Source organism: Phocoena phocoena, chromosome 16, assembly GCF_963924675.1.
Source record: "Phocoena phocoena chromosome 16, mPhoPho1.1, whole genome shotgun sequence".
Lineage (NCBI taxonomy): Eukaryota > Metazoa > Chordata > Mammalia > Artiodactyla > Phocoenidae > Phocoena > Phocoena phocoena.
In genome coordinates this window covers 51,837,029-51,863,067 of record NC_089234.1, presented here as the reverse complement: position 1 = coordinate 51,863,067, position 26,039 = coordinate 51,837,029, and the positions used below count along the sequence as shown (strand labels likewise).

The 26,039-nt window shown below is 39.4% G+C and overlaps 1 protein-coding gene across 4 annotated transcripts in view; it reads left to right on the top strand.

The window, feature by feature from the left end:
- NRG3 (neuregulin 3) overlaps window positions 1–26,039 on the top strand; it is a 1,054,732-nt gene that overhangs the window by 796,575 nt on the left and 232,118 nt on the right. For all 4 annotated transcript variants that reach the window (XM_065894048.1, XM_065894051.1, XM_065894050.1 and 1 more), the window contains exon 3: window positions 21,909–21,982. In XM_065894048.1, coding sequence (XP_065750120.1) covers window positions 21,909–21,982 — 74 coding nt within the window. The remainder of the gene's footprint in view (window positions 1–21,908; window positions 21,983–26,039) is intronic.

The window sequence follows — 26,039 nt, the reverse complement described above, 5'->3', positions numbered from 1 at the left end:
AGACGATAGTGTGAAAATTCCTTTGTGGGCATATAACAAGGCAAGAAATAGAACCTCTGGGTCATAGGAAGCATGCTCATTTACTTTTATTTTATATTCTACAAAATTGTTGCACCAATTTACACACTATTCCGCATAATTCACCGCAATTTAGAATTCATTTTTGCACCTATGTTGGATGTGAAATGACATCTCATTTTAATTTTCATGTCTCTAATTATTAGAGAATATCCTTTTTAACTTTTTGTTTCATTATTGTTTTTGGGGTTTTGGGGGGTGTCATTTGGGTTTCCTTCTTTGTTATTTACATGTTAAAGTGCTTTAAACATGTTTGCATTTTTCCTTTCTTACTGATTTTTAAAAGTTACTTACACATCATAAGAGGAAAATTCTTGGTTATATGCTTTGCAATAGTCTTACTATCTTTGACTTTCTTTTTATAAACTTATTTATTTTTGGCTGCATTGGGTCTTCGTTGCTGCACGCGGGCTTTCTCTAGTTGTGACGAGCGAGGGCTACTCTTAGTTGCGGTGCGCAGGCTTCTCATTGCAGTGGCTTCTCTTGTTGTGGAGTGCAGACTCTAGGCGTGCAGGCTTCAGTAGTTGTGGCACGCAGGCTCAGTAGTTGTGGCTCGTGGGCTCTAGAGCGCAGGCTCAGTAGTTGTGGCGCACAGGCTTAGTTGCTCCACTGCATGTGGGATCTTCCCAGACCAGGGCTCGAACCCGTGTCCCCTGCATTGGTAGGCGGCTTCTTAACCACTGTGCCACCAGGGAAGTCCCTGACTTTCTTTTTAAACTTTGTTTTGGTGATTTTTAGTGATGCAGAAATATCTTTTGTTTTTGTATTAAGAAATCAAATTGGTTTGTTTTTAATTATCATTTTTTCTTGTGCATCTTAGTCAATAAATTATTCCTTAGCCCATGTTCCTAAAGATATCTTTCTGCTGTATTTTCTTCTAAATATTTTTTTTAATTTCATATTTAAATAGGTAATGCAACTGAATTTATTTGTATGTGTGTGTACGTGTGTGTGTGTGTGGTGAGACCATCTTCTAATTCATTCTTTCGTATGTATGATCAATGGCTCTCCAACTCTGTGTATGATTTTTCCTCTCGCCTCTGACTTCTTCTAATGTTACTTAAGTGTTATAGTGATGTCTAAGTATATGTAGGTTTGTTTCTATTCTCTCTATCCTTTACTATTGGTCTGTTTATCACATGACCAATTTCACGCTGTCTTTACTACCAGTCTATATATCTTGTAAGGCAAATCCCCCTTACCTGTGTGTCTTCAAAACTTTATATATTTATTTACTAACTTAACTTCTTTCACACTTTAGTATCCTATCTAGTTTTCGAATCATGCACACATACACACACATTCACACACATGGGAAACTGCATTTAATTTGTAGATAAATTTGAGAAAATTGCTATTTTACAGTGTTGTTCTTCCCATTCAGGAAAATGATATACTTTCATATTTCTCTGTTTAGAGAAACAATGTTTTAGATACTTCATGAAATTTTATAATTTTCTCCAAAAGGATCTTATGCACCATTGGTTAGGTTTATTCTGTGGCACTTATAATTTCAGTAGCCACTTTGAATAGGATTTTCTTTTTCAAAAAAATTCTTTATTCTAAATATTTGCTCATGGGGTATAGAAAAGCAAGAATTTTATATACTATGTTCTGGCCAGCAAGATTAATGAAATTCACTATTAATTTTAAGAGTTTGATTTTTAAAAAGGCTTATAATATCTTGGAAAAATAGTAAATTGGTATATTTCATTAAACTGTATTTACTTTTCTCTTCATATTTTGCTGGCTAAAACCACCAAGAAACTAATTGAAGGGTTGAACCTGGCATCCTTGTTACATCTGACTTGAAAGGGAAAGCTTCTAATATTTTTTCATTAAGTAATGTTACTATAGGACAATGAATCTCGGACCTCAGAGTACATCAGAAACACCTGGAGGCCTTGTGCAAGCACAGATCACTATTCTCAGAAACCCCCAGAGTTTCTGAATCAGTAAATCTGGGCTGGGTGCAGATAATTTGTATTGCATAATAGGTTCTCAGGAGATGCTGCTGCCACAGGTCAGAGAGCACACTTTGAAAAACAAGGTGGAGGGGTGGGTGGAGAGCCTGGGGGCTAGGGGTGGGAGGCAGGTTACGGTGGTCAGGTGAGGGCTCACTGTGGAGGTGCCATCTGAGCCAGGTCTTGAGGACATGAGGGGACTTGCCACAGAGATGCCAGAAAGAGCATCCCAGGCAGAGGGAACATGAGAATGTTCCTGATGTGTTTGACGAACTTCAAGGAGGCTGCTGTGACTGGAGTGGTATGGTTTGGGAAGAATCATAAAAAACACCTTAGAGGGGCTTCCCTGGTGGCGCAGTGGTTGGGAGTCTGCCTGCCGATGCAGGTGGACGCGGTTCGTGCCCCGGTCTGGGGGGATCCCGCATGCCGCGGAGCGGCTGGGCCCGTGAGCCATGGCCGCTGGGCCTGCGCGTCCGGAGCCTGTGCTCTGCAGCGGGAGAGGCCACAGCAGTGAGAGGCCCGCGTATCGCAAAAAAAAAAAAAAAAAAAAAACACCTTAGAGGGATGACAGGAGGACAAGAGGAGGACCTTATTCATCATTAAAGGACTCTGTCTTTCATTTTCATGACTTGGGGAGTTTCTCTGAGGGGTAAGATAATATGACTTATATTTTTAAAGGATTATCTGATCTTTGTGTTGAGAATAGTCATTAAGGAGCCAGGGCAAAAGCATAGAGACCAGGAAAGAGGCATTTCAGGAATCCATAGAAGAGTTGTAGCAGTGGTGGTGGAAAGAAGTGGTAGGATCTCCATAGAGTTCATGCTAAAGCCTGACACCTTTCTTGCCTTTGGAGAAGGTGTTGGAGACGGAGTGGGTCATGGATGCTGCCAGAGCTCTTCCTTGAGCAACAGAAAGGATCTTGGAGCCATTCAAGGATACAGCACCCCTGACTATGAATATTTCTCTCAAATGAGAGAACTTGCATAAAGAAATCAAACTGTCCTCACATTGCCCTGAGAGTGAAAAGTTCTGAGGATATCCAAAAGAATATTAATGCAGAGAATTTATTGAATCCATACTGAGGGCCTGGTGTTTTTTTTTTTATGAAGGGTTATTAAAGGACTAGGGACCACTGTGGACTTCCCTATGAAAAAAATAAATTGTATTTTAAGACTGGCTAATGTTAAACCTGAGGCTCTACACGAGACCCACTCAAAATGAATATCGCTACCCTGAGGTTTGCCATGGTTTAGATCTGTTTAATATTGTGCCTCTTGATTCTTGCCTCTCATAAACAGTAGACGTTTCAACTCTCATTTGTTTTTCCTGAAAATGGGAATGGAATGCTCCTCTGACAAAGTGAACTTCCCTTCCCACACTGAGATGCCCGGTGGGAGCAGCTGCAGAACCAGCTCTGTTTTAGGGACAAAAAAAAGCATACTGTGGAAGTTACCCTGCCTCATGCTTCTTTAGTAATTATTTATCTTTGCATTTACTTTTATTCTTCCTAAAACGCCAACAATTTTTTTTTCTTCTGATTTACATCAACTATTTATTTTATATAAAATGTGCCTTACCCTTTTCAGTTTAACTAGGATTACCTTTGATTCTCCCTGTATATGGAATATATCATGCAGTCATTTAAAGATCAGGGTTTCACACAAGGTCAGAACATGACCCAGTGTAAACAGGAAATGATGTCATTTGCAGATAGTCTAACAGGAAGAACATTGTGGTATATCTGAGAAGGGTTTTTTAATCAGCAGTGTATATAGTTCTTATTCACTAGCTCTTAAGTATATTTAAATGATTCTTTTCCCTACCAATGAAATCAGTGGCTCACTGACATGACACTGAGAAAAGTCCACATTTCTTGATTATTAACATCTGTGAACTATATAGTATTTCTGACTGTGTATTTTTTTTTTTTTTTTTTTTTTTTGCGGTACGCGGGCCTCTCACTGTTGTCGCCTCTCCTGCTGCGGAGCACAGGCTCCGGACTCGCAGGCTCTGCGGCCATGGCTCACGGGCCCAGCTGCTCCGCGGCATGTGGGATCTTCCCGGACCGGGGCACGAACCCGTGTCCCCTGCATCGGCAGGTGGACTCTCAATCACTGCGCCACCAGGGAAGCCCCTGACTGTGTATTCTTAAACATCAAAATGAAAAGTAAAATGTAGCCCTTTCACTTCAAGTGCTTATCTTTGATTTTCTGAATATTAAATAGAAAGGAAAAGTTCATTCTGTAACTCCCCTCAACATCATCACCACTATTTAGCGTCTCAATAGTGAGACTATATTTTTTGAGTAGGGTTGAGGAAAAAGGGGACAGATTTAGGAGTTTAAAGACCTGAGTGTGAATCTTGACTCTTTCCAGTGGCATCCCTGACAAGTTGTCATCCCACCTCTGCTTGAGTATTATAGTGACAGAAAGTACATTACCTTCCAAGGTGGCGCATTGTATCTTTCCTGGTTCTAGCTGTTATTTCCATATACATATATAAATATTTGAGACTCAGTTTCCTCAACAAATAAATGGGAATTGAGTTGGGAATATCACAGGACAGAGGTTTAATGATAATACATATAAAATGTATATTTTGTTGTTGATTTCCAAATGTTCAGTTAATATTAGTTATTTTTATTATATTTAAAGAATTGTGTCAAATCTTTGACATAAAGGAGAGACAATGTCACTGGAATATTAAGATGTAAACAAACAAAAAAGTGAACTTGAGGTTGTTTTTGTATAAATGCAGTTCTGTAGAAATAATACAATAATCTGATTAATTGGAAGAATAATGATTTAGAAACAACGGCAGGAAGACCTCAAGGTGAATAGAGAATATTTTAGATAATTAGCATAGAAGTAAATTTGTAAATGGAGGTATTATTAAGCATGCATATATTCTAAGAGGAAATATTATCTTCTCATATTGTATAGCACTGAGATAAAGTGACATAATTCTTAAAAAAGCAGAAGAGCTAGTGGGAATCTGCTTGTCTCTGGCTTCCAGTGTGGGTGGGGAACCGTGACGCCGCAGTCTGGTGTTCTGCCAGGACCACTACAGTCACCTCAAGCTGTGTTCCTGGCTTCCAGCCTCAGCACCACCCCACCCAACCTCCAAACCACCATGGAGAAAATAATAAACACACACACATATCATACACAGATATATGTTTTCACATGGAAACTGTTATTTGAACTCAAACCCAAGCATGCACGTGTGTGTGTATACACACACGCAGACACACACACGCACACCCCTCCATATATCTCAGATTAAGGCAGATGGGAACCTCAGAGAGAGAGAGAATCGCTTACAGCCTTCTTCACGAAAGCATTGGTTCTGAGACTCAGAGCACACCCATTTCTAGATGATTGGTCACCCTGTAGAAGTCCTCTAAGAGAGGTATAGACGTAGAGCTCCCATGTGGCCCGCTAATGATAACTAAAATTGAACTCAGCTTCAGTAACACCTGATGAAACTAACTTTTCTTTGTCCATACGAAACTGAAGCTAGTTCATTTCAAGAAAGGCACTTAAAATTATTGAGGAAAGCTGTTAAAAAGAAATCACAGGCTCTAGAGATTCCAACACTATAGCTATTCCAAGTCTAATAACATCATGGAAGCAAATTAGGGTGGAAACTGATTACCATTGATTGCAAAGGTGTTTATGCATAATTTAAAGGATCCATAGAGAACAACTAGTGGGCTGGTAATCAAAACAACTTACTCTATAACAGGAAATTTAAATGGTTTGTTCACAGGAATATAGATGTTCAAATTATGAAATTTTAAAGCAAGTATCTTTCAAAAATATTTTTATTGAGGAAAACAGTTTCTAGGTAATCAATGAAAATAAATTTATGAATATGAAATCACATGTTTTAAAATCAGAACTAGTTTTTACTAGTTCTTTCATTAGCTAATGTGGGCTAAACTCAGGAACAAATCCTAATCAAAATAAAGGGAAAAAACATAATACCTTAAAAAATATAAAGGTGTATTGAAATTTAGTAAGTTTTGCATCTAGAAATAGTTTGGTTCATCTGACGCTTCATCCTAAACCATGAGCTTTGTATTATGTAAATAATTTCTCATCTAGAACAGTGATCATGATGGTTAAAGATGGAATACTCTGTAAGCAAATGTTTTGGCATCAGCTGCTTCTTCAATGTACTCATCCAATATCACTGATCTGTAGAAAAATATTGACTTATGCATAAGAGAAAACTCTTACATAATCTCCAAACAGAGCAGATTTTGAGTAATTTGAGTGTACAGGAACACTGAATTTTTCAACCAAGTGGTTTTGGGCCACTGAAGTAACATTCCACTTCTGTAGGGATTTGTTTAAAAGTCTTTCCTGCAGCTCATGCAGCTCAGTATCAAAAAATCAAGCAACCCCATCCAAAAATGGGCAGAAGACCTAAATAGACGTTTCTCCAAAGAAGATATACAGATTGCCATATCTTGGCAATGAAAGAATGCTCAACATCATTAATCATTAGAGACATGCAAATCAAAACTACAATGAGATATCATCTCACACCAGTCAGAATGGCCATCATCAAAAAATCTAGAAACAATAAATGCTGGAGAGGGTGTGGAGAAAAGGGAACACTCTTGCACTGCTGGTGGGAATGTGAATTGGTTCAGCCACTATGGAGAACAGTATGGAGGTTCCTTAAAAAACTAAAAATAGAACTACCATATGACTGTGACCCAGCAATCCCACTACTGGGCATATACCCTGAGAAAACCAAAATCCAAAAAGAGTCGTGTACCAAAATGTTCATTGCAGCTCTATTTACAATAGCCCGGAGATGGAAACAACCTAAGTGCCCATCATCGGATGAATGGATAAAGAAGACGTGGCACATATATACAATGGAATATTACTCAGCCATAAAAAGAAACGAAATTGAGCTATTTGTAATGAGGTGGATAGACCTAGAGTCTGTCATACAGAGTGAAGTAAGTCAGAAAGAAAAAGACAAATACCATATGCTAACACATATATATGGAATTTAAGAAGAAAAAAAAATGTCATGAAGAACCCAGCGGTAAGACAGGAATAAAGACACAGACCTACTGGAGAATGGACTTGGGGATATGGAGAGGGGGAAGGGTGAGCTGTGACAGGGTGAGAGAGAGTCATGGACATATACACACTAACAAACGTAAGGTAGATAGCTAGTGGGAAGCAGCCGCATGGCACAGGGATATCAGCTCAGTGCTTTGTGACCGCCTGGAGGGGTGGGATAGAGAGGGTGGGAGGGAGGGAGACGCAAGAGGGAAGAGATATGGGAACATATGTATATGTATAACTGATTCACTTTGTTATAAAGCAGAAACTAACACACCATTGTAAAGCAATTATACCCCAATAAAGATGTTTTAAAAAAAAAAAGATGTGGCACATATATACAATGGAATATTACTCAGCCATAAAAAGAAACAAAATTGAGTTATTTGTAGTGAGGTGGATGGACCTTGAGTCTGTCATACAGAGTGAAGTAAGTCAGAAAGAGAAAAACAAATACCATATGCTAACACATATATATGGAATCAAAAAAAAAAAAAAAATAAGGTCATGAAGAACCAAGGGGTAAGACAGGAATAAAGGCACAGACCTACTAGAGAATGGACTTGAGGATATAGGGAGGGGGAAGGGTAAGTTGTGACAAAGTGAGAGAGCGGCATAGACATATATACACTACCAAACGTAAAATAGATAGCTAGTGGGAAGCAGCCGCATAGCACAGGGAGATCAGCTCGGTGCTTTGTGATCACCTTGAGGGGTGGGATAGGGAGAGTGGGAGGGAGGGAGGGAGACGCAAGAGGGAAGAGATATGGGGACATATGTATATGTATAACTGATTCACTTTGTTATAAAGCAGAAACTAACACGCCATTGTAAAGCAACTATATTCCAATAAAGATGTAAAAAAGTCTTTCCTTAGAGTGAGCCAGCATCTTAGTCCCTTCCACTTCCACTCACTGGTAGGTCATTGTATACATCAAGGCCTCCCGTAACAAGTGTCCCAGGCTAGTCATCAGCTATGTGATGACAACCCCACTTTCTTCCCCTCAAAGTAGACTGTCTCCAGTTCTGCCATTCATCAACATGTTCTTCTAAATAATTCATTTTCAGTTTCCTTATTAAAGGGTGCTGTCTGCAAGTAAACCTATTCTAGGTGTGGTTTCTTTGTTCTAAGAACAGGGCAGTCTTCTTGATTCTGATTATTTCTCTTTTACTGTTCAATGTCTACTTCCTGTTTGTAGCAAAAGTTACTATTGACACTAAAGGTTCTAATATAGGGGTTGACAGCTGTGGGCTCAGGAAAAGTAAGTCACAAGCTTTCCAATGTTCAGCGATGAAGAGTCACTGGCAAAACGCCCTGGACACAAATCACAACTTCAAACCTTACTAGCTTTGTGACTTGATCAAATTACTTAATCATTCCAAACCTCTATTTTTCGCCTTTAAAACCACAAATAAAACAATGCTGACATAAAAATCCTGGGTTGAATATATAGGTAATTATGTAAAGTGTCTAGCACAGAATCTGAAAAACTGTAGGTACTTGATAAATATGACTTCTCCCTTTTCTACGTCAAATAATGTAGATTACTTCCAAGAGCCCCAGTTACTTCTTATTTACTCTGACAAATGATTTTTTTAAAGTACTGATTATAAAATGAACTAATTATGTCGTAGCCTTGGGAATTTTTAGAGTAGGTCATTAAAGTTGTAATTGTGGTACAACTTTTTCTAGATAGAAGTCTGGTAGTAAATCCCCCAGAAACCTTTATATAAGGTAGCTTTCTTATTTGAAGCAAAGGAACAGAATGAGAAAACTAGAGGTTTTCATCTTCACGAGGGTTTATGAGCTTTACGTAAATTAATAGGTACGGCTCTCTTTTGTGCACCAGGCCAGGGCGATTAGCCCTGTTGGCAGAGGAGGAAATGAGCGCCCAGAGGGGTGAATTATACCCCTCAAGGTGCTGTGAGCAGGATGTGAACGGGAGAGTTTGGGCCCGGGCATGTGCATTCAGGTGCCCGTGAGTATTTGTGGTAGAGGTGAGTGTAGATTGGAAGGAGTAGGGAAGATTCCTAGTGAAGACTGATGCAAAGGCTTAACAGTATACTTTTTACAAGTTTAGTAAGATTTCTGTTGTCTAGAGTGGGGATAATGGCCTTGTGCTGCTTGTGTTAAATTGCATGGGTGTTTGTGTTATATAGATATAAATATGTGGATATATACCTAATTGTGTACTATCTAGAGTGTGTACCCCATGTATAACCAACTCAACTGATCGGTTACCTGTTTGCTTTACATCTATACTCTGCCCATCTTTTATTCTTTTCTCTATTTCAGAACCACATTTCTTAGGCTGTCTGGACCAATGGCTTCTGAGTGGAGCTGGCTGGTAGGAAGCACTAAATTGGAAGGCAGGACTCTATTTCCTGTTCTATTTTTTCCCCTCTCTCTCTCTCTCTCTCTCTCTCTACCTTCTGTTTTCTCTGTTTCCCGGTTTATTTCCAGCAGCAGCTAGATTCATTTAGGGTTCCAGCTCTGGTCTGATGGACCCACTGGATTTTTCCTAGCTTCCTGGACTCAGACTTTATCCCTTCAGCCTAGGGGTGAGAGTGATTTCATGTTGTTGTCAATTCCTGTGTGACCCTATTGTTCTTTAGCTTCTTACCCTTTCTTTTACGTGGTCAATCAATTGTCTATTAAATTTCCTGGTTTCAAATATTTAAAGAGGTTTCTGCTTTCAGATATACCAATTTTTTCTTTCTCAATATATATAATTTTGAATGAGCATATGAATTGAGAGATTAGGATGTGATAATATATTATTGAGTCTACGTTAAAAAAAAAAGCCACATTAAATATCACTGTATTTTTCTTTTAGGCTTTTTCAAGTTAATTCAGTTATACCATGATATAACTGTGGGCAAATCGTTAAACTCTTAGTTTCACTTTTATCTTTATTTGTACCATAAGCATAAAATGATAGGTCCTCTCCTCCTCAAAAAGTAGTTAATGAAGTAGAGCCCTTTAAATAGATACATAACACAATCTGAACAGTCACAAACGACACGGGGTAGAGAAATAAATACGATCTCTAGTGTTGGTTTAACTTGTCCAATCCAAGTTCTAACAGATACTTTCCATGTGTCCTGGGACACAGAAGTTAATTTCTCTAAAACTTCAATCTCCTCATCTATAAAAGAGTGTTAACCCCATCTCCTTTTTATCAGTTTCATGAGGATTACTTTGTCTAACCTTTGTAAATCTCTCAGCGCTGTGCTTTGAGCAGAGGAAGTCTTCAAGGAGCCCAGATTGCTCATCTATTACACTACAAGATGTAGAAGTGCTTTCTGATAGCACTTTCTCCTTGATTTATTCCTAGGTAAAATACATATAGGAATATCAGATGCATCACCCATAATTTGATTAACCGAATCTCTCTCTCTCTCTTTTTTTAGAGCATAATCATATTTTATCGATTTCAAGTCACTGCTCACCTACTGAGTTTCTATTTCAACTTACCAAACACTCCAGTTAAATAACATTCCTTTGAATTCTATTTTGAATTTGCTGACTATGGACGGTTACTTAATTTTTGTCAACCTACCTGTACCAGATTGCATATTCCTTCGTTTTAATTAAAGGTCAAGAATCTTACCCATGTCACCATTAGGAAGAATATCCCCCCTCCTCTGTCTTCTCTAGCTTACCCATCCTTACCCATGCCATTGTGTTATTTTCCCACTTTCCATATGACATTCAGCTTTAGAACATATTTCACTATCTGATCTTGTCCAAGCTAGGGACATTGATATCGCCACCTCTTCCTGACCTTGCTTGGTTACCAGAACTCTAGCCAGTTGTACTGTGCTGACTGATCTCCAACAAAACATATGCTTTCCCTGGAATGACTAAAACATTCGACATCAGAGATAGCATGTAGATTTAGGAATTTCTTTTCTTTTTAAGAGGAAATGTGAAATAGCAGAAAGAGCACTGGATGATGCTCTGTGCTCTGCCTTTTCGTTTCTTAACCCCCAACCCAACCCCTGGCAACCAGTGTGTTTTTTTTGTTGTTTTTTTTTTTGCGGTACGCGGGCCTCTCACTGTTGTGGCCTCTCCCGTTGCGGAGCACAGGCTCCGGACGTGCAGGCTCAGCGGCCATGGCTCACGGGCCCAGCCGCTCCGTGGCATGTGGGATCTTCCCGGACCTGGGCACGAACCCGTGTCCCCTGCATTGGCCGGCAGACTCTCAACCACTGCGCCATCAAGGAAGCCCTGAATCATTTTTAAAATTAAATGATTTGCTCTACTTACGTGTCTTCATCATCTAAGTATATATATTTTTTAAATAAAAAATACAAATGTGCTTATAATGAAAAGCCACCAGCCTTGATCTTATCCTTTTGCACTAATTCCCCATGCCCAATTCCCCCAACATGCACCCCTCCCCAAACACTTGGATGTGCTTAGTAAACCATTTTCGTTTGGTATTTTCCTGCTTGTTAACTTCATATCTCTAAATAACATATTAAGCCTCTGTTTCTTTATCTACTTTAGTTATGATACATTGACTTTCCATAATCATGGGAATTTAAGTCACTTACACAACCCCCCCACTTCTACTCCCTCCTCCCTATGTGGTTCTATCACTATGCTCAGTTCTCAAAGTTAGACTTAATGACACATTTCAGTAAGTAGAATAATATGGTTAAGAAATGGAGCTTTTTTGTGCAAAACTGAGGTTGATCTAGTTACATATTTCCCTGGTTTCCTCCTAACAGATTTTCAAACTTACAGTAACAATTATATTAGACTGAGCATCCATTTAAACTTACAAGCCTGTGCCATCTTTTTTTTTCAAGGCAAGACCCCAGTTTCATCTCAGTCTGAGTTGCGTGAGGCTTTTAATATGAAATCACTTTCCATTCAGTCCAAAGCTTCCTTGTTGCTGATGAATGTCATACATAATGAAAGATTATATCCATTTATCCTCAGCAGTAAATCATTTATCACACAAAGGAGATATATTATTCTAATTCGGATCAAAGCTGCCCACTTCCTTTAGCCGGCAGAAACGCTGCACCGTTAGTGGATTGTACAATATCCTGGGAGAAACAGGGGAAATTATGCTGTTGAATGAGGGTTCAGCAAACTCTAGGGGTTTCTAAAATGGCTTTTTAAAAAATCATGTTTCACGTAGAATTTCTATGATCCAGGCATGTGAGCTGTAAGAGTCTTTTTTTTATTTTGCTTTCTTCACTTAATTAAATCTGAAAGCTGTGGGACTTTTTGCAGCTTGCTCTGTGATGTCTGCAAACAGATTTGTGAATGACATTGTGTGGGTATTTTGCCCCCTTTCTTAGAGAGGCAATAATTATTACCACTTCTTTTTGAAGCATGCTGTGAGTGGTTTTATCAGTTCTTTTGCTAATGAGCTCCTTCTCTGCTTTATAATGCCAATCCTAAAGATGCCTTTTAAATAAGATGTATGTCTCAGATTTTTCTTTTCACTCTTCCTTATCAAGCTGTGTATGGCTTTGCTTCAGGAATCACCCACACTACCCAGGCAAGGAACAAGGCTGGTCTGTTTGATCTCTTGTTGATATCATGCTCTCTCACTGTCTCCGTCTGAGAGCAGTGAATTCCAGAAAGGACATCACAGTCCTCCAGAGGAGCCTCTTCTTATGTTGTGTCTTTGAGGGCCCTCTTTCTTCCTTTGGTATTACTTGGGCTCCTGGCCAGGGTGCTCTTACAGTTTATTCAGAATGTATGCAGAATAGTAGCTAGTGATTCACACGATCAAGTCACAAATCTGCACCTAACGTTTACAAACAACATTACTTCATCTGATCTTCACCACATTCTGGAAGTAGCCTTTCAGTGCTTTGGCCATTTAAGAGCTAGCTATTGAAATTCCTATTCTCCTCCTCCAGGCTCTGTGAGCTCATTATGTCCCTTGCATGGTTGATAGAAATAAATATAACGTGCCCAGGCTCCTTATCCTTAAAACAAGTGATGGCTAAATTTATCAGAACAAGATATAGTGATAGCAAAAATATTATACATTAACTTTAATCTAGATGTCCCTATTGATGGTTCTTACTTCTCTGACTATTCAGATGCTTTTACTCTCATGTGGGTACAGTTGCCGGGTCTAGGGAATAAAATAGAGGACACCCAGTTAAATTTAAATGCCAGATAAATAATGAATACATTTTTAGTATAAGTATGTCCCACATATTACATGTGGGACACACTGATGTAAAAAAAAAATATGTTTATTTGAAATTCAGATTTAACTGGGTGTTCTGTATTTTATCTGGAAACCCCAGATACGGGAGAATCCAAATTCTGGTCTTTGCTACTCTATAGCTATGTTACCCAGCTTAGTAATGGTTATGGACTGAATTGTGTCTTCTGAAAACTCGTATGTTCAAGAGTTAAATTCCAGTGTGATTGTATCTGGAGATAGGGTCTTTTAGAGATAATGAAGGTTAAATGCGACCATACAGGTGGAGTCCTATTCTGATAGGATTGGTGGCCTTAGAAGAAGTGACAGAGAGAGATTGAAGAGGGAGAGCCAGATCAATCTCTCTCTCCCCACCATGTGAGGTAACAGAAAGCAGCCATCTGCAACCCAAGGGGAGAGCCCTCACCAGACGCATACCTTGCTGGCACCTTGATCTTGGACCTCTAGTCTCCAGAACTGTGGGAAAATAATTTTCTGTTGTTTAAACCACCCAGTCTATGATGTTTTTATGGCAGCCCAAGTTGACTAAAATGGCAAGTTTAGCATGTTTTCCTCTGGCTCAGTTTTACATTTCTTGCTGAACTGTGAGCTGGAAAAGACGGTTGTCACTTTTCTTCCACTGACTAGTCTCAGCATGTGAGTCAATTACACTTCTAATTTCAAGAAAGTAGAGAGAGAAAAGTGAAGGAATCTGCTAATAGTTGAACCTTAAGCCTCAGAGAAATTCTGTGATTGGCTAATCTCACAATCTTAGTGACATCTTAAGTGAAAATAATAAAGAGGGATCATAGGGAGTAGATGGGACAATAAATCCCGGCCCATCGTTGGCTGGGAACTATCAAAGGCAGTCATGGGAACTTTGAATTAACTAAAGAAGTGGGCAGAGAGAGCATGACTGTCCTCTGACTTTAATGTTAGAACCTTAATTATCTGCCTAAATTTTCTGATTATTAAACATATTTATAAGCATTGGGGGCAATGTGTGTCTGTGTCTGTGTGTGTGCAATGTGTACAGAGCACACACTAAATCAAGGCTCATAACCCCACTTAGAGATGAGCACCTGAGACCTTAGAGAGGTCAGTCACTGACGTCTGTCATACCTCTAAGTGGCAGAATTACGGGTCGTTCTGCATCCATAGGACATACCTTTTCCACCATAACAGGCTACCTCCCTTGAAAACTAGAACCTCATGTTCGTCATGTTAGAATTTATGTATACTAGGAAATTAATAACATAACATTTTCTCAATTTGAATTTATAAAGCAAAATTCCATCTATCCTCCACTTGTCATTATTACTCCCTAACCCTTTTGCTCTTGATAAAGACAATGATTATTTTACTACCTCTAATGTGATATTGAAATTAGTCTTCCTGCAAGAAGGCCAATAGATTACTTCTGAATTTACCTTCTTAGCCTAAAAAGGGATTCTTTTTTCTTTTAGATGCAGTAAAAATCAAAGCTAAGTTAGATAGAATGGCTTTTTCAGCCCACATAGCTGATTTGGATACTATTGCTATGCATTCTAAGCCGTGTAGTACCTTCACGTCATGTTATGTGTTTTAATTTTGTTCATGAAGTAGTAAGGCTGAGTGAGGCTCTTGACCAAATAGGGTCAGGAATTTCTATAAAGGCCAAGATATTTATTCAGACTGACATGAGAACTCCTTAGCCACTGATTGTTCAAAAGCGCATGTACGATATATGGGAGTATGAGGACGATGTAAACAGGTTCTGTCCCTCTGGTACTAAAATTGACCAATGAAGTGTATGGGTGCCTGCTGGACCAGGAACCTAATGTTTACCTAATGTTTACACATGGTTGAGAGGAACTTGCAGTTGTTTCTTATATTTTTTTTATGTCTCAGACTTGAAATCATTCTTTTCCGTTTCATCTTTAGAGCTCAAATATTAACTGAATGCAGCACACCTCCTGAATTTGAGCAGATGCTTTCAGATTCACTTCTGAAATCATATCAGTCTCATGATGAAGTAATTGGCCTCCATCTACTTTTGAATTCAAACTTTGCTAAAGGGAAATTTTAAAAATTATTACATTTTCTGAAAATTGCAGTTATAACTTCATTAGCAAGAATAATCATGGTTGTAAGGTGAGTGACATAAGCAACAGTTGCCTCAGCCGTGGAATCTGTGATATATTTGAAAGCTGTTGATAACACATTGGAGGGACCCTCATGGGTTTGAAGGCGGTTGTTGCTCTACAGTTTAAAATAATCTGATTCTAAATTCTTCCATCTGTAGTTCAAAGGATTTTAGAAACACTGTACCTACAGCCAGGCTATAGGTAAATTCAATTCCAGTTGATTAACTTAAAGATCTTGCTGTCTTAATTAGTGCTCCTTTTAAATAAGACCACTTAATTAAGTTCTGAATTCAGCTAGAGAAAACGTACACCTTAATCAGTGTCACAGTATTCTCCATAGCGAAACCTAGATCTCAGTTTCAGCAGTGAGTGGCAGGGAAGGGAATTTGTTCTAACACCATTAATAATTTTTGAGCCTATAACTCTAGGCTGCCGATCCTTACCCAGAAAAATTTCTGGTCCCCCCAGCACACATTTGCATTCAGTTAGAGACCTGGTTTGGGATCCTGGCTCCAGAACCCCCCATCTCTTCCATGCTGGGCAATTCATTCACCTTGCTGAAACTGTATCTTCTGTTTTTGTTTGTTTGTTTTGTTTCTGGTTTATTTTCTTTCCTTTTTAATTTTCTTTTTCTTTTTTTATTAAACTGAGGACAGTCCACAATCAAGAAAGGTCGTTCTTTAAGAGTGGTACTCCTAAAGATCCATAGTTAGTGAATACCCCTTAAATTAACACAAAGCGTAGGACATTTGCCTTTAAATCAGTGACCAGCCTCTGTGACATGGTTTGCTTAAGAACATTTTGAAATTGGATAATAACTTACAAATCTAGGTCTTTCATTCTTACCATAAATTATGGCTTCAGTTCATGATATTTGGACCATATTTTTAAATACTAATCTTAGGAAAGATACCTGGGTGAACGACGATTTATGTATCTACTGAATTTCCATGAAGAATGTCAGAAAGTGCCACGGATCAAGCAAGGACTTTAAAGTCAACTCCAGCTGAGTTTGTACCTAGTTCAAGTACTCACTGGCTGTGTGATTTTGGAACAAGGTGCCTAACCTTTCTGAACCTCCGTTTCCTCACTTGAAAAGCTGGGATGATGATTCCAAATTCAAAGAATATTTTAAAAAAAACTAACACGTGTTGAGTGCTTACCATGAACAACAGGTGTTATTTATTCCTAATAATAATTCTAGGAGGGAGCTACTATTATTATCTCCAAGTCACAGATGAAGAAAAGGAGGCAGAGGAAGGCTAAGTAGCTAGTAAATAGCCGATCCTGGATTTAAAACCAGGCTGTTCTCCAAACCACCCTGCCTCTAAAATGTAAAGTTTAAACGCCTGATGATCTTTCCATTTTTCCCAACCAAGGGCTGACATTGAGGCTGAGGAGAATTGGCAGGAGATAATTGCCAAACTGGAGGGATTGTTCTTGTATCAAATCAGCACTTAATAGGCCCCTTAAAATTGGCAGACTTGTAAATCACTGACAAAGTGTCTACTTTCCTGTAACACCAAAGAGTAACTACCATGTTTTGGTCTATGAGTAAAAGTTGGTACAGTCAGGAAACAAACCATACAGTTTGCCACCATTTCTCTTGTGAAGTTAATTGATTTCTGCTAGTTTGAATTTTGTGTCTAAAATCAAGTTTCCAAGAAGGAAGCATGTATACTTTCTCTAAAATGTATGCAGAGACCAGGCCCTACACCAGGATTGAAGCAAACATTTGAACATTTTTCTAACCTCCATGTATTTCTCTCTGTAAATTATGTAAAATGCATCTCTGCAAATACGCGAGGTAGAAGGTCCCTAAGCATAAGAATGGCCAAAATTCATGTATGTAATATCAACCACGCGTGCTTGTTCATTTTTTCTCCTTCCTGGTATCATTCCCATTTTGTTCGGGTTTAAAGTGGGGAACAGGGATATTAAAAGGTCTGCGTAAAGTATATCCATTGCAAATACTAAGTGAAGAAGTGAGGCTATAAACTCAACAGTGTTAATCATTCTGATATAGCTGAGGAAGAAGTGATAAGAGACATTGTGTTGGCTGAGCATCCATGTAGTTAACAGAGACTGACAGTAAAGACAGAGTAGCAATGGAGAAGAAGGAGGTGAAGCAATGATCACATCTTCCAGTAATGAGTAAATGACCAGGGAATCAACAGATGAGGATTGAGAGGATGGATAGTATAGTTCCCCCAATGGGACAGTTTTTGTGGTATTTGTTTTTCTTTTGTTTTGCTTTGCTTTGCATTGCTCTCCTAACAGGAGGAAGCAGGAGAAATGGAAGAATAATCTGAAAATGTAGGGAGGCTGTTGGTGAGAAGTGAGAGTTCTTTCATTTTCACTCAAAGTCATTAATATTAGCTCTCATTTGTTGCTATTCATAAAATGAGTTCAAAGAAATAAATTGGCATGTGAATATCGTAAGAGAAGAGATGGGCATGGTCTGAAGTTAATAGTGTGGGCTGATGACCATGGGAGCACTTTTAGCTGGCCAAAGGATGCCCATTTCTGTGGGAACATCAGCAAATGAGCTGACCATTTAAAATGTCTCTTCCTTGGGCTTCCCTGGTGGCGCAGTGGTTGAGAGTCCGCCTGCCGACGCAGGGGACATGGGTTCGTGCCCCGGTCCGGGAAGATCCCACATGCCGCGGAGCGGCTGGGCCCGTGAGCCATGACCGCTGAGCCTGTGCGTCCGGAGCCTGTGCTCCGCAACGGGAGAGGCCACAACAGTGAGAGGCCCACGTACCGCAAAAGAAAAAAAGTGTCTTCCTTGGGGGTCCTCTACATCCAGGCTGAGTGCTAGGTTCACTGCTTCTGCTTTAACACACTAGACAAATCAAGTATTAGCTTCTAGCTGACAATCACGCATTTTGTATTTTCTTATCTTTGCCAGTATTATTTTCTTTTCTTTTGCCCAAGAATTGCCTTTTAAAACTTTTCTCTAAAACTGGGCTTTTCTTCAGGGATGATGTAGAAGGGGAAAACATGAATAGAAAGGGTGGCTTGTTATTTTAGGTACAGCTGAACAAGTGGGAGGGGCATGAGGGCCAAATCAGAAGGATGTAAGGAGTAGAAAAAGTGAGGTCTGCATTTGAAACTATAGAGCTGGCCCTATCCCTGTGGAAAGGGAGGGACCTGGTTCGTGATTTGGCCCTGAGGCTCACCAAGAGAGATACTTTGCTGACGCTTAAACTGGGCTCAGAATCTCCAATTTCTGACCCCACTTCATTGCCAGGAGCCAGTTTCCCTTGTTCAGGGTTACCACACCACGGTTCTCTCTTCAACCCCTCATCCGCCCTACCCCGCTTTGGACATTGTCTCCTCAATGATGCCCTTCCCCACTGCCTTTTAAATTTGTAAATAAACAAAACACACAACACAGTCAAGAACTTACTGATTTCTGAAGTGACAAGTCCTTCATCTCAGAGTAGGTGAACACACAGAATTTAAGACTAATTTTTTTTTTCAAAATAAAATTCTTAGCTCTTGCTGACTGAGTTGACTTTGTGGTTGTTCGGCTGTCGATAACGCTTCTCCCATTTTCGTTACCCAACTCTTTATAAACCGTGGCTGTCTTTTCTATTCTAATCTTATTCTTTGGCCATCTAGTTGTAGAAGCAAAACTTACCTGTTAAGACCACCAGGGAACACTGATATTTTTAATAAAATTTCTGTGATGCAAGCCTTCTCAGGGATAAATAAATTCAGAGAACAGGCAGTGGATGAATTCAGTGGAGCTTTGAAGCAATGCAGAGTAGAAAAATAATAGAGTATTTAACCTGGTTAACGCAAGATTTGTGCTTTTTTTTTCCCAAACGTGTATTTACCCTTAAAGATTACACATGTACTTGTAAAATTTTACTAATTCTGTCATGCTTTATTAAGATGAACAAACAGAAAGAACTTTCTGTTATATGAACTTCTCTTGTTCATATACCTGTATCTCTCAGAAAACAAAAAATCTTAAAAAACAGTCTCAAAATCCCCCCACAACTAACAAAAACCAAAACAAACATGCAATGATATTTCTCAAAAGATGTGCTGTTTATCACACTGTCAGAAGGTCTGCCAAACCCAATCTGTTCAACAGAAGTGCATCTTAGACATTTTTTTCTTTTGCTTTATGTCCTTAACAGTGTCATAAATTCAATCCACCTCATTGGCTTTACCTGCTGGCCACATTTTGTCTTCAAATTCGCTATGGATTTGAACTTATCAAGGTGACGTGTGATTTTTAATTTTAATTTGTCATTCTGAAAATCCAGCACCAATTAGCAGGGACGCGGCCACCTTAACAAAGGAGCAGGGCTTTGCTGCATAGCCAGTCACAGCCCTCGGCAGGTTTCCTAGCCTGGGCCAGGCTGCTCCAGCATCATCACACTTTTTTATCTTCATACCAGCACACAGGTGTGAGGGCAGTATGAAGGAACACACTACACTGTGCAGATGAGGCTTGAACACTTCAGAGTGGGCTCAAAGTCATGGAAAATCAGTTGAAGACTAGAAAAATTTCAAACATCTTCCCTTATTTTCTTCTCCACACACAAACGGAATAATGCATTTTAAGTGATAAAAAACCCTTAAAAAGCAAAGCAAAACAAAAGCACTTCCCCTTAAAAGCAGCTATCTCCCTAGGATACCACTTTCGTATTAAATGAAGATACAAAGACTGAAGTGTGCTTAAAATCCCCCACATATGTTGGAAATAAAAACCTCGGGAGTAAATAAATGTATGTTACAGCACCCACCCAACACCTAAGTCATCATTACAAGAAAATGAAAACCCAAACACTGTGGTTCAGGTAATTTTGAATAAAGGCCAACTAACAATGTTAGGGCAGCTTTCAGAGAACAGGAATTTATTTCTTCATCACAAATGTGCTTCAGTCTTAAGTATTTTCTGACTTTGTACCATTATCGAACCAGTGATAGGCCTGCTTTATTTCAAGTGCAATAAATGAATTTTTAAAAAGGTTCTGAAAAAATGTGTCTGCTTAAGCAAGTTCTCTCAATAGCCTGTTGGGTATTTGGGGTGTCCATATGTCAGAAGTCTTTGTTCTCAATCTATAGGGAAAATTGCCAAATACACTCCAGCGTTCCAGGCTTAAAAAGGTTCTAAAGAGAACCTGCCCCATTACCTGCATTCCAGTTCAGTTCACAATGAAAGGTAGAAAAATTACCTACGTGCCTTTCACTGTGACTGCTCCAGTTGCAATAGACTTTATCTAATAAAGTGTTTATTACACTCAGAAAACAAAGCATATTCTGAAGAAAGAATCCACGGCTCCCATCTCTGACAGAATGATCTCTTTGAATTCTTTTGTTGATTTTGTCGATTTCTAACAACCAGAGGATTGTTTTTTAAATCTGATTTTTTCGCCAGCAGCACAATTTCCTCCTCAGTAAGTAGGACAGATTCATCCCACAAGCAACAATGGATGTGTTCCTGCTTAACTTGAGCATGAGAGATTAAGCTTCAAGCAGATATACTAAATGCCACCTCCCTGCTTACAGAGACTGCTCAGAGGCAGGCGTGAGGAGCCTCAGCTGTATTTTGTTCCTTGAACTGCCAGCTCATGGGCTGAGGCTGTCCGAGGCGGCCAAGCAGCCTTGATTGAGCGAGCTGTGAGAAGACTGTGGACTGGCAGGGCTGAAGCGATATGCCCCATTGCAGGGGCTTTCAGGCAAATTCCCTGCCTCCAAATTGCACCCACCTTAGGAAAGTTGCCTTGTACAATGCCTCGCAGAAAGTACGCACTTTGCACCTGTTTGCTGAATATAAAAGAGAAAAATGAGGAGAGAAAAATGTGAGTTTAAAGAAAATGCACAGAGGCCTTGCACATAGAGATAGATGCCTTTCAGATCTTGCCAGATCTGAAATAAATGCTGCTATTTCTGACCCAGCAGTTAGGTGGCACTGACTGGAAGAATTGCTAAGTTAAAAAAAAAAAAAAAAAAAAGGTAAAATTAGCAAATGAACAAACTAGTAAAACACAAGGAAAATAAACAGCCCAGATCTACTGATAATATTTGATCAATCACGTTAGAAAATGATTTTTGGTTAGGAAAATAACACTTGCAATATGATGCTTTCTGAAGGGATATTTGCAGTCTTTTAGAGACCAGTGTGTTGCGTAAAGAATCCTGCAGAATTATGAGGGTAACCATTATTCATACTGCCATGAGGGGCATCTTAAATTGTTACTAAGTCTGCTCATTAGATATTACCTATAAAACTATAAAAGCAAAGTGGTGCTGTTTTTTTACACAGACACGACTAAAATTCACCTACTATCAATGTTAGAAACAGACTGAACCAAGCCACACAAAAGCATGAATGTACTGTTCTCACGGTGATATAATTGGTGGCTACTTTGCTTGTTGAAATCTTGAACCATTCACAAACACATGCATATGTTTGTCGTTTACCCCTTTTCTCAGGTGCAAAGAAGGCTACCAAGGAGTCCGTTGTGATCAATTTCTGCCGAAAACTGATTCCATCTTATCGGATCCAAGTAGGTCAAGCGTTTTTCTTCTGTCTCTAACACAATATAAAACTCTGAGCCACAGTTGCTAACTCACGGCTGTATCTCAGTTTTGTGTCTCTGAGTGCTGCCAAGGGTGGGAGCTCGGGACAGACACTCACATTCAAAGTTTGTTCAGCACTGTCTCTGTCCAGGTGTAGGTCTTCTCCAGGGATGGGGTCTGATTTCCAGATTCATCGCTACCACAGCCCTCTGCTGGGAACTGCAGCAAGTCCTGCTCCCTTAGCTTTCAGACTCCCCCACTATCACTCCATTATGAAAGCAAGAATATAGAAACATAAAAGACCTTATTTTTTATCCAAAAGAGTATTATGAGAACTATAGTATCATATTGCTTCTTACCCACTGGTTGGTAATTTGTGAAAATATTAAACCTATTAACCTTTACCTTCCTAAAGTAAGGAAATACACATAAAAATTATATAAGAAGTTTTCAAACCAACTGTGAAAACCTCATTTTTAGCAACACTCTTCGAGTATCAGCGATTACTGTACCAATGACAAATTATTTGGTTTTCCATTCATGAAAGAAGACAATTTGCCACTACAAGATATTGCCACTCATTAGTTTCTGTCTCTATACAGAGTAAAAAGTAACGTTCTATATGAATATGCCCAATTCTGGTCAAATGTGAAATTTTTACTTTATCTGTAAATAATCAGCTCTTTCAATGACTGCTACAATTGAATTGCCACTAAGGAAAAGGGGACTTTTATTGAATCAGAAGTTGAGTTCAGTGAAGATAATGACAGACATTTCCAAATCGTAAAGGCAATATTTTGGTTCTCTGAATACCAAACATGCATAGCATAAACTTTATCATGCATCGACAGCAGCCAGAGGTCGCCCTGTCTGTGAATATGTACATCGCTGCATAACGACCATGTTTAGCCATCCTTCAACACCTTTTCAAAATGCATATTTCCATTTCCCCCTTGAATTTTTAGGTATGTTTCCTCGGGTAAATGCAATATTTTTTAAAAAGGAAATTTTTGTTTAATTCAGTTTGCTTGTGTTTTATCTTGTCAGGGCAAACTGCCACTGTACAGCGTTCACTCCTCTTGTTTTTGCAAATTTAGCTCTCCTAGAGAAAGGTGGTTGTTGCCTAAAAGCCAGCAACCAAGCTAGCCATGATCTGTGTTCTCTGAAATGTGAGGCTCTGGTCTATAGGAGTTTCCCAGGTAGGGGGCAGTTACTAGAATGTGTTGAATCTTTCCTATCTTGTGATTTTTGCCACTTGCTAAGCTGATGTCTAAAAGGTACGGTTGTGGCTAGAGACGTATAATTTGGAATACTAGAAATCTTACAAAGAAGAGTGGGTTTGCTGATTTCTTTCTTTCTCTTTTTATTCACTTTGATGTATTATACTTAGCTTCCCTCTTTGTTTTTTTTTTTTCTTCCCTTCCTCTTTCCTTCCCTTTTACTGTCCCCTTTCCTTTTCTTCTCTTTATTATTTTCTTGCATCCCTTTATGCTTCCTCCCTTCCCCTCCCTCCCTCCCTTCCTTCCTTCCTTTCTCTCTCTTTTCCTATATAGCTGTGGAATATCTGTCCAGTACGGGTACTGGGACAGGGCTTGCATATGGTACAGAATGGGTAAAATAATCTTTCTTTACACAGTCTAATCACACCTTTGCCATTCAGTTGAATATGATAGTCCATCACTGCAAAAGCTGAGAATGAGGCCACTATAAGGACTGTGTGCTTCTCAAAGAATAATGATCCCATGATCAGAGTCACCAACCCTGAAAACCTTGGTCTCACATACACGAAAATATTTAGTTCAACAATACTTACAGTGGTGAAAAATAGATACATTCTGAAAAACAAGATTATGTTTAAGTAGAACATTATATGGCACATCGATCACGTTCCAGTAAATTATTAAAATAAGAGCTGTATGAAATAGTCCTACTAAGTGAAACAGCAAATTAGAAAATTATTTTCATGTAAGATTGCAATAAGAACTTTCTTTGGTCCAAAGGTGGAAAAAAACAAACACTAAAATGCTAAAAGGGAACTTTAAGTATTGGGGTTATAGAAGTATATGAAAAATTTTCCTTTTTATCCTGTTTTCTGTAAAATGACATATCATTATGTGAATCAAAATGCCAGGATGCCTTGTGTTGGGCCGCACGACACAGGCCTGCAAGCCCTGTGCTTGCCCAGCTTCAACACCAAAGAGCGAGCCCAGAGTCAGCAAGAGCCAGCAGTGGCTTAATGGATGAGGACGCTTACATGTCTGAAGCAAGGTCCTGGAGCGGGACCTCACCATCTGTGGCAGATGGCGGGCAGAACACGGTGCGGGCTTTGCTGGGGTTGGGGGCAGGGCCACCAGTTATAGGGGGAATTAACATCAGGTCGGCTCATTGGTTACCAGGGAAACCAGCAGAGGGACAGCCTGCTTCTCACTGCCCCTTTGATAAGCTATCAGAGTGGAGATGTTCTGATCTAAAGCTAGGACAGTCATTAACTGGAGCCTGGGGCAAGTATGTAAGAACGTCAGTCAGGTGAGTAGGGTGTAGGTGAAGCAGACACTAGTCTAGTCGAGCAGGGGATGTCCAGAAAACAGCCGTCTTGTGTGTCCTGACCATATACCTTGAAATTGAACGAAACAAAACAAAACAAAACATCGAGAAACCTATGGATGAGTCCCTGTGACACAGTTTAAATGGGAAAAGCATTTATTTCCCATTCATCTATGCACGCATCTATTTACTTATGCAATCATTGATTCCTTCCCCAAATATTTTCTGAGCACCCACCAAGGGCCATCTATAATTGGTCAGATTCTCTCAGTACAGAAGTGTACAAACAGGATTTAAGCTCTAAGGCCCCCAAGGCTAGTGAGGGAGAAAAACATGTAAACACATAAGCATGGGCCTGTTTCTGGCGGAAACATTTATTCCTTTGTGATCTTGGCAGATTTATTAAGCCCCTGAGCCTCAGGCTTGTTATCTGTATACTGCCAATAATAATACCTATAGGCATCTGTCACCATGATTGACAGGAGGTCAGTTCCAGGTAAACGTTAGCCTACTTCCTTGCTCATTCATTGTAATCATACTAATATGTGTTCAGAGTTTACATGTGTTAGGCACTGGGCCAAAAGACTTTACTTGGATTATCTCATTAAACCCTCACAGTCAAAGTCCAGCAGAGTTACTGGCAAATGACCACATTTTGTAGATGAAGAAATTAGGCCTCGGAGATATTAAATCAACTTGCTCAAGGTCCCACAGCTAGTTAATGCTGGAGTCTGACTTCCAATCCACATGACTTTGGGACCTGAGCTCCCGACTGCAGGGCTCTTTCCTTCCTTTCCTAGGCCCCTCCTTCCTCTAGTTATTTTCAATATATTTATCACTCTAAATTTGACTGGCTGAAACTCAGTGACCTGCAGCAAACATTATTCTAAGGAGCAATATTTGCACCATTTTCATATCTTAATGCAGCAACTTGAGCTTCCATAGAGATGTAAATCCCTAATGAAATTTCCTTGTCAGAATTCTTGCTGAAGGATCGTTCAATTTGCTGCTCATGGTATCTTGGAATGACTCTGCTCTGGAAATAAGCATCCCTCCAACACCCTCCCTCTGCTTTTCCTCCTCTCCTCTCCCTTCTTCTATCCCCATTTTCTGATTGTATGTTCTATTTAGTGAAATCCTAAGGAACAGTGGGTAGAAGTCTCTGCTGTTTTATTCTCCCCCAGGCGATGCAGAGTTGATCAGAAATGTGTACCTTTGTCAATTAATTTATTATAATTATAATAATAATAATAACCTCAAGTTACATGCATTTAGGGAAGCAAAGCCAGGATGTCACTGTGAGAAACTCAATGGCTGGTAGGACCAGTGTTTGCACTGTGGCCCCAGGCTGGGTCTTCAGACCTGTTATTCCAAAAACTCACAAGCTGAACCTGTAGTCAGCTCTACTCAGGAAGACTTGTATGCACATAAGAATCAAACTTATACAATCTGTTGATGTCAGTTTTCGGAAAAGCATAATGCACTGTCAGATTACTCAAA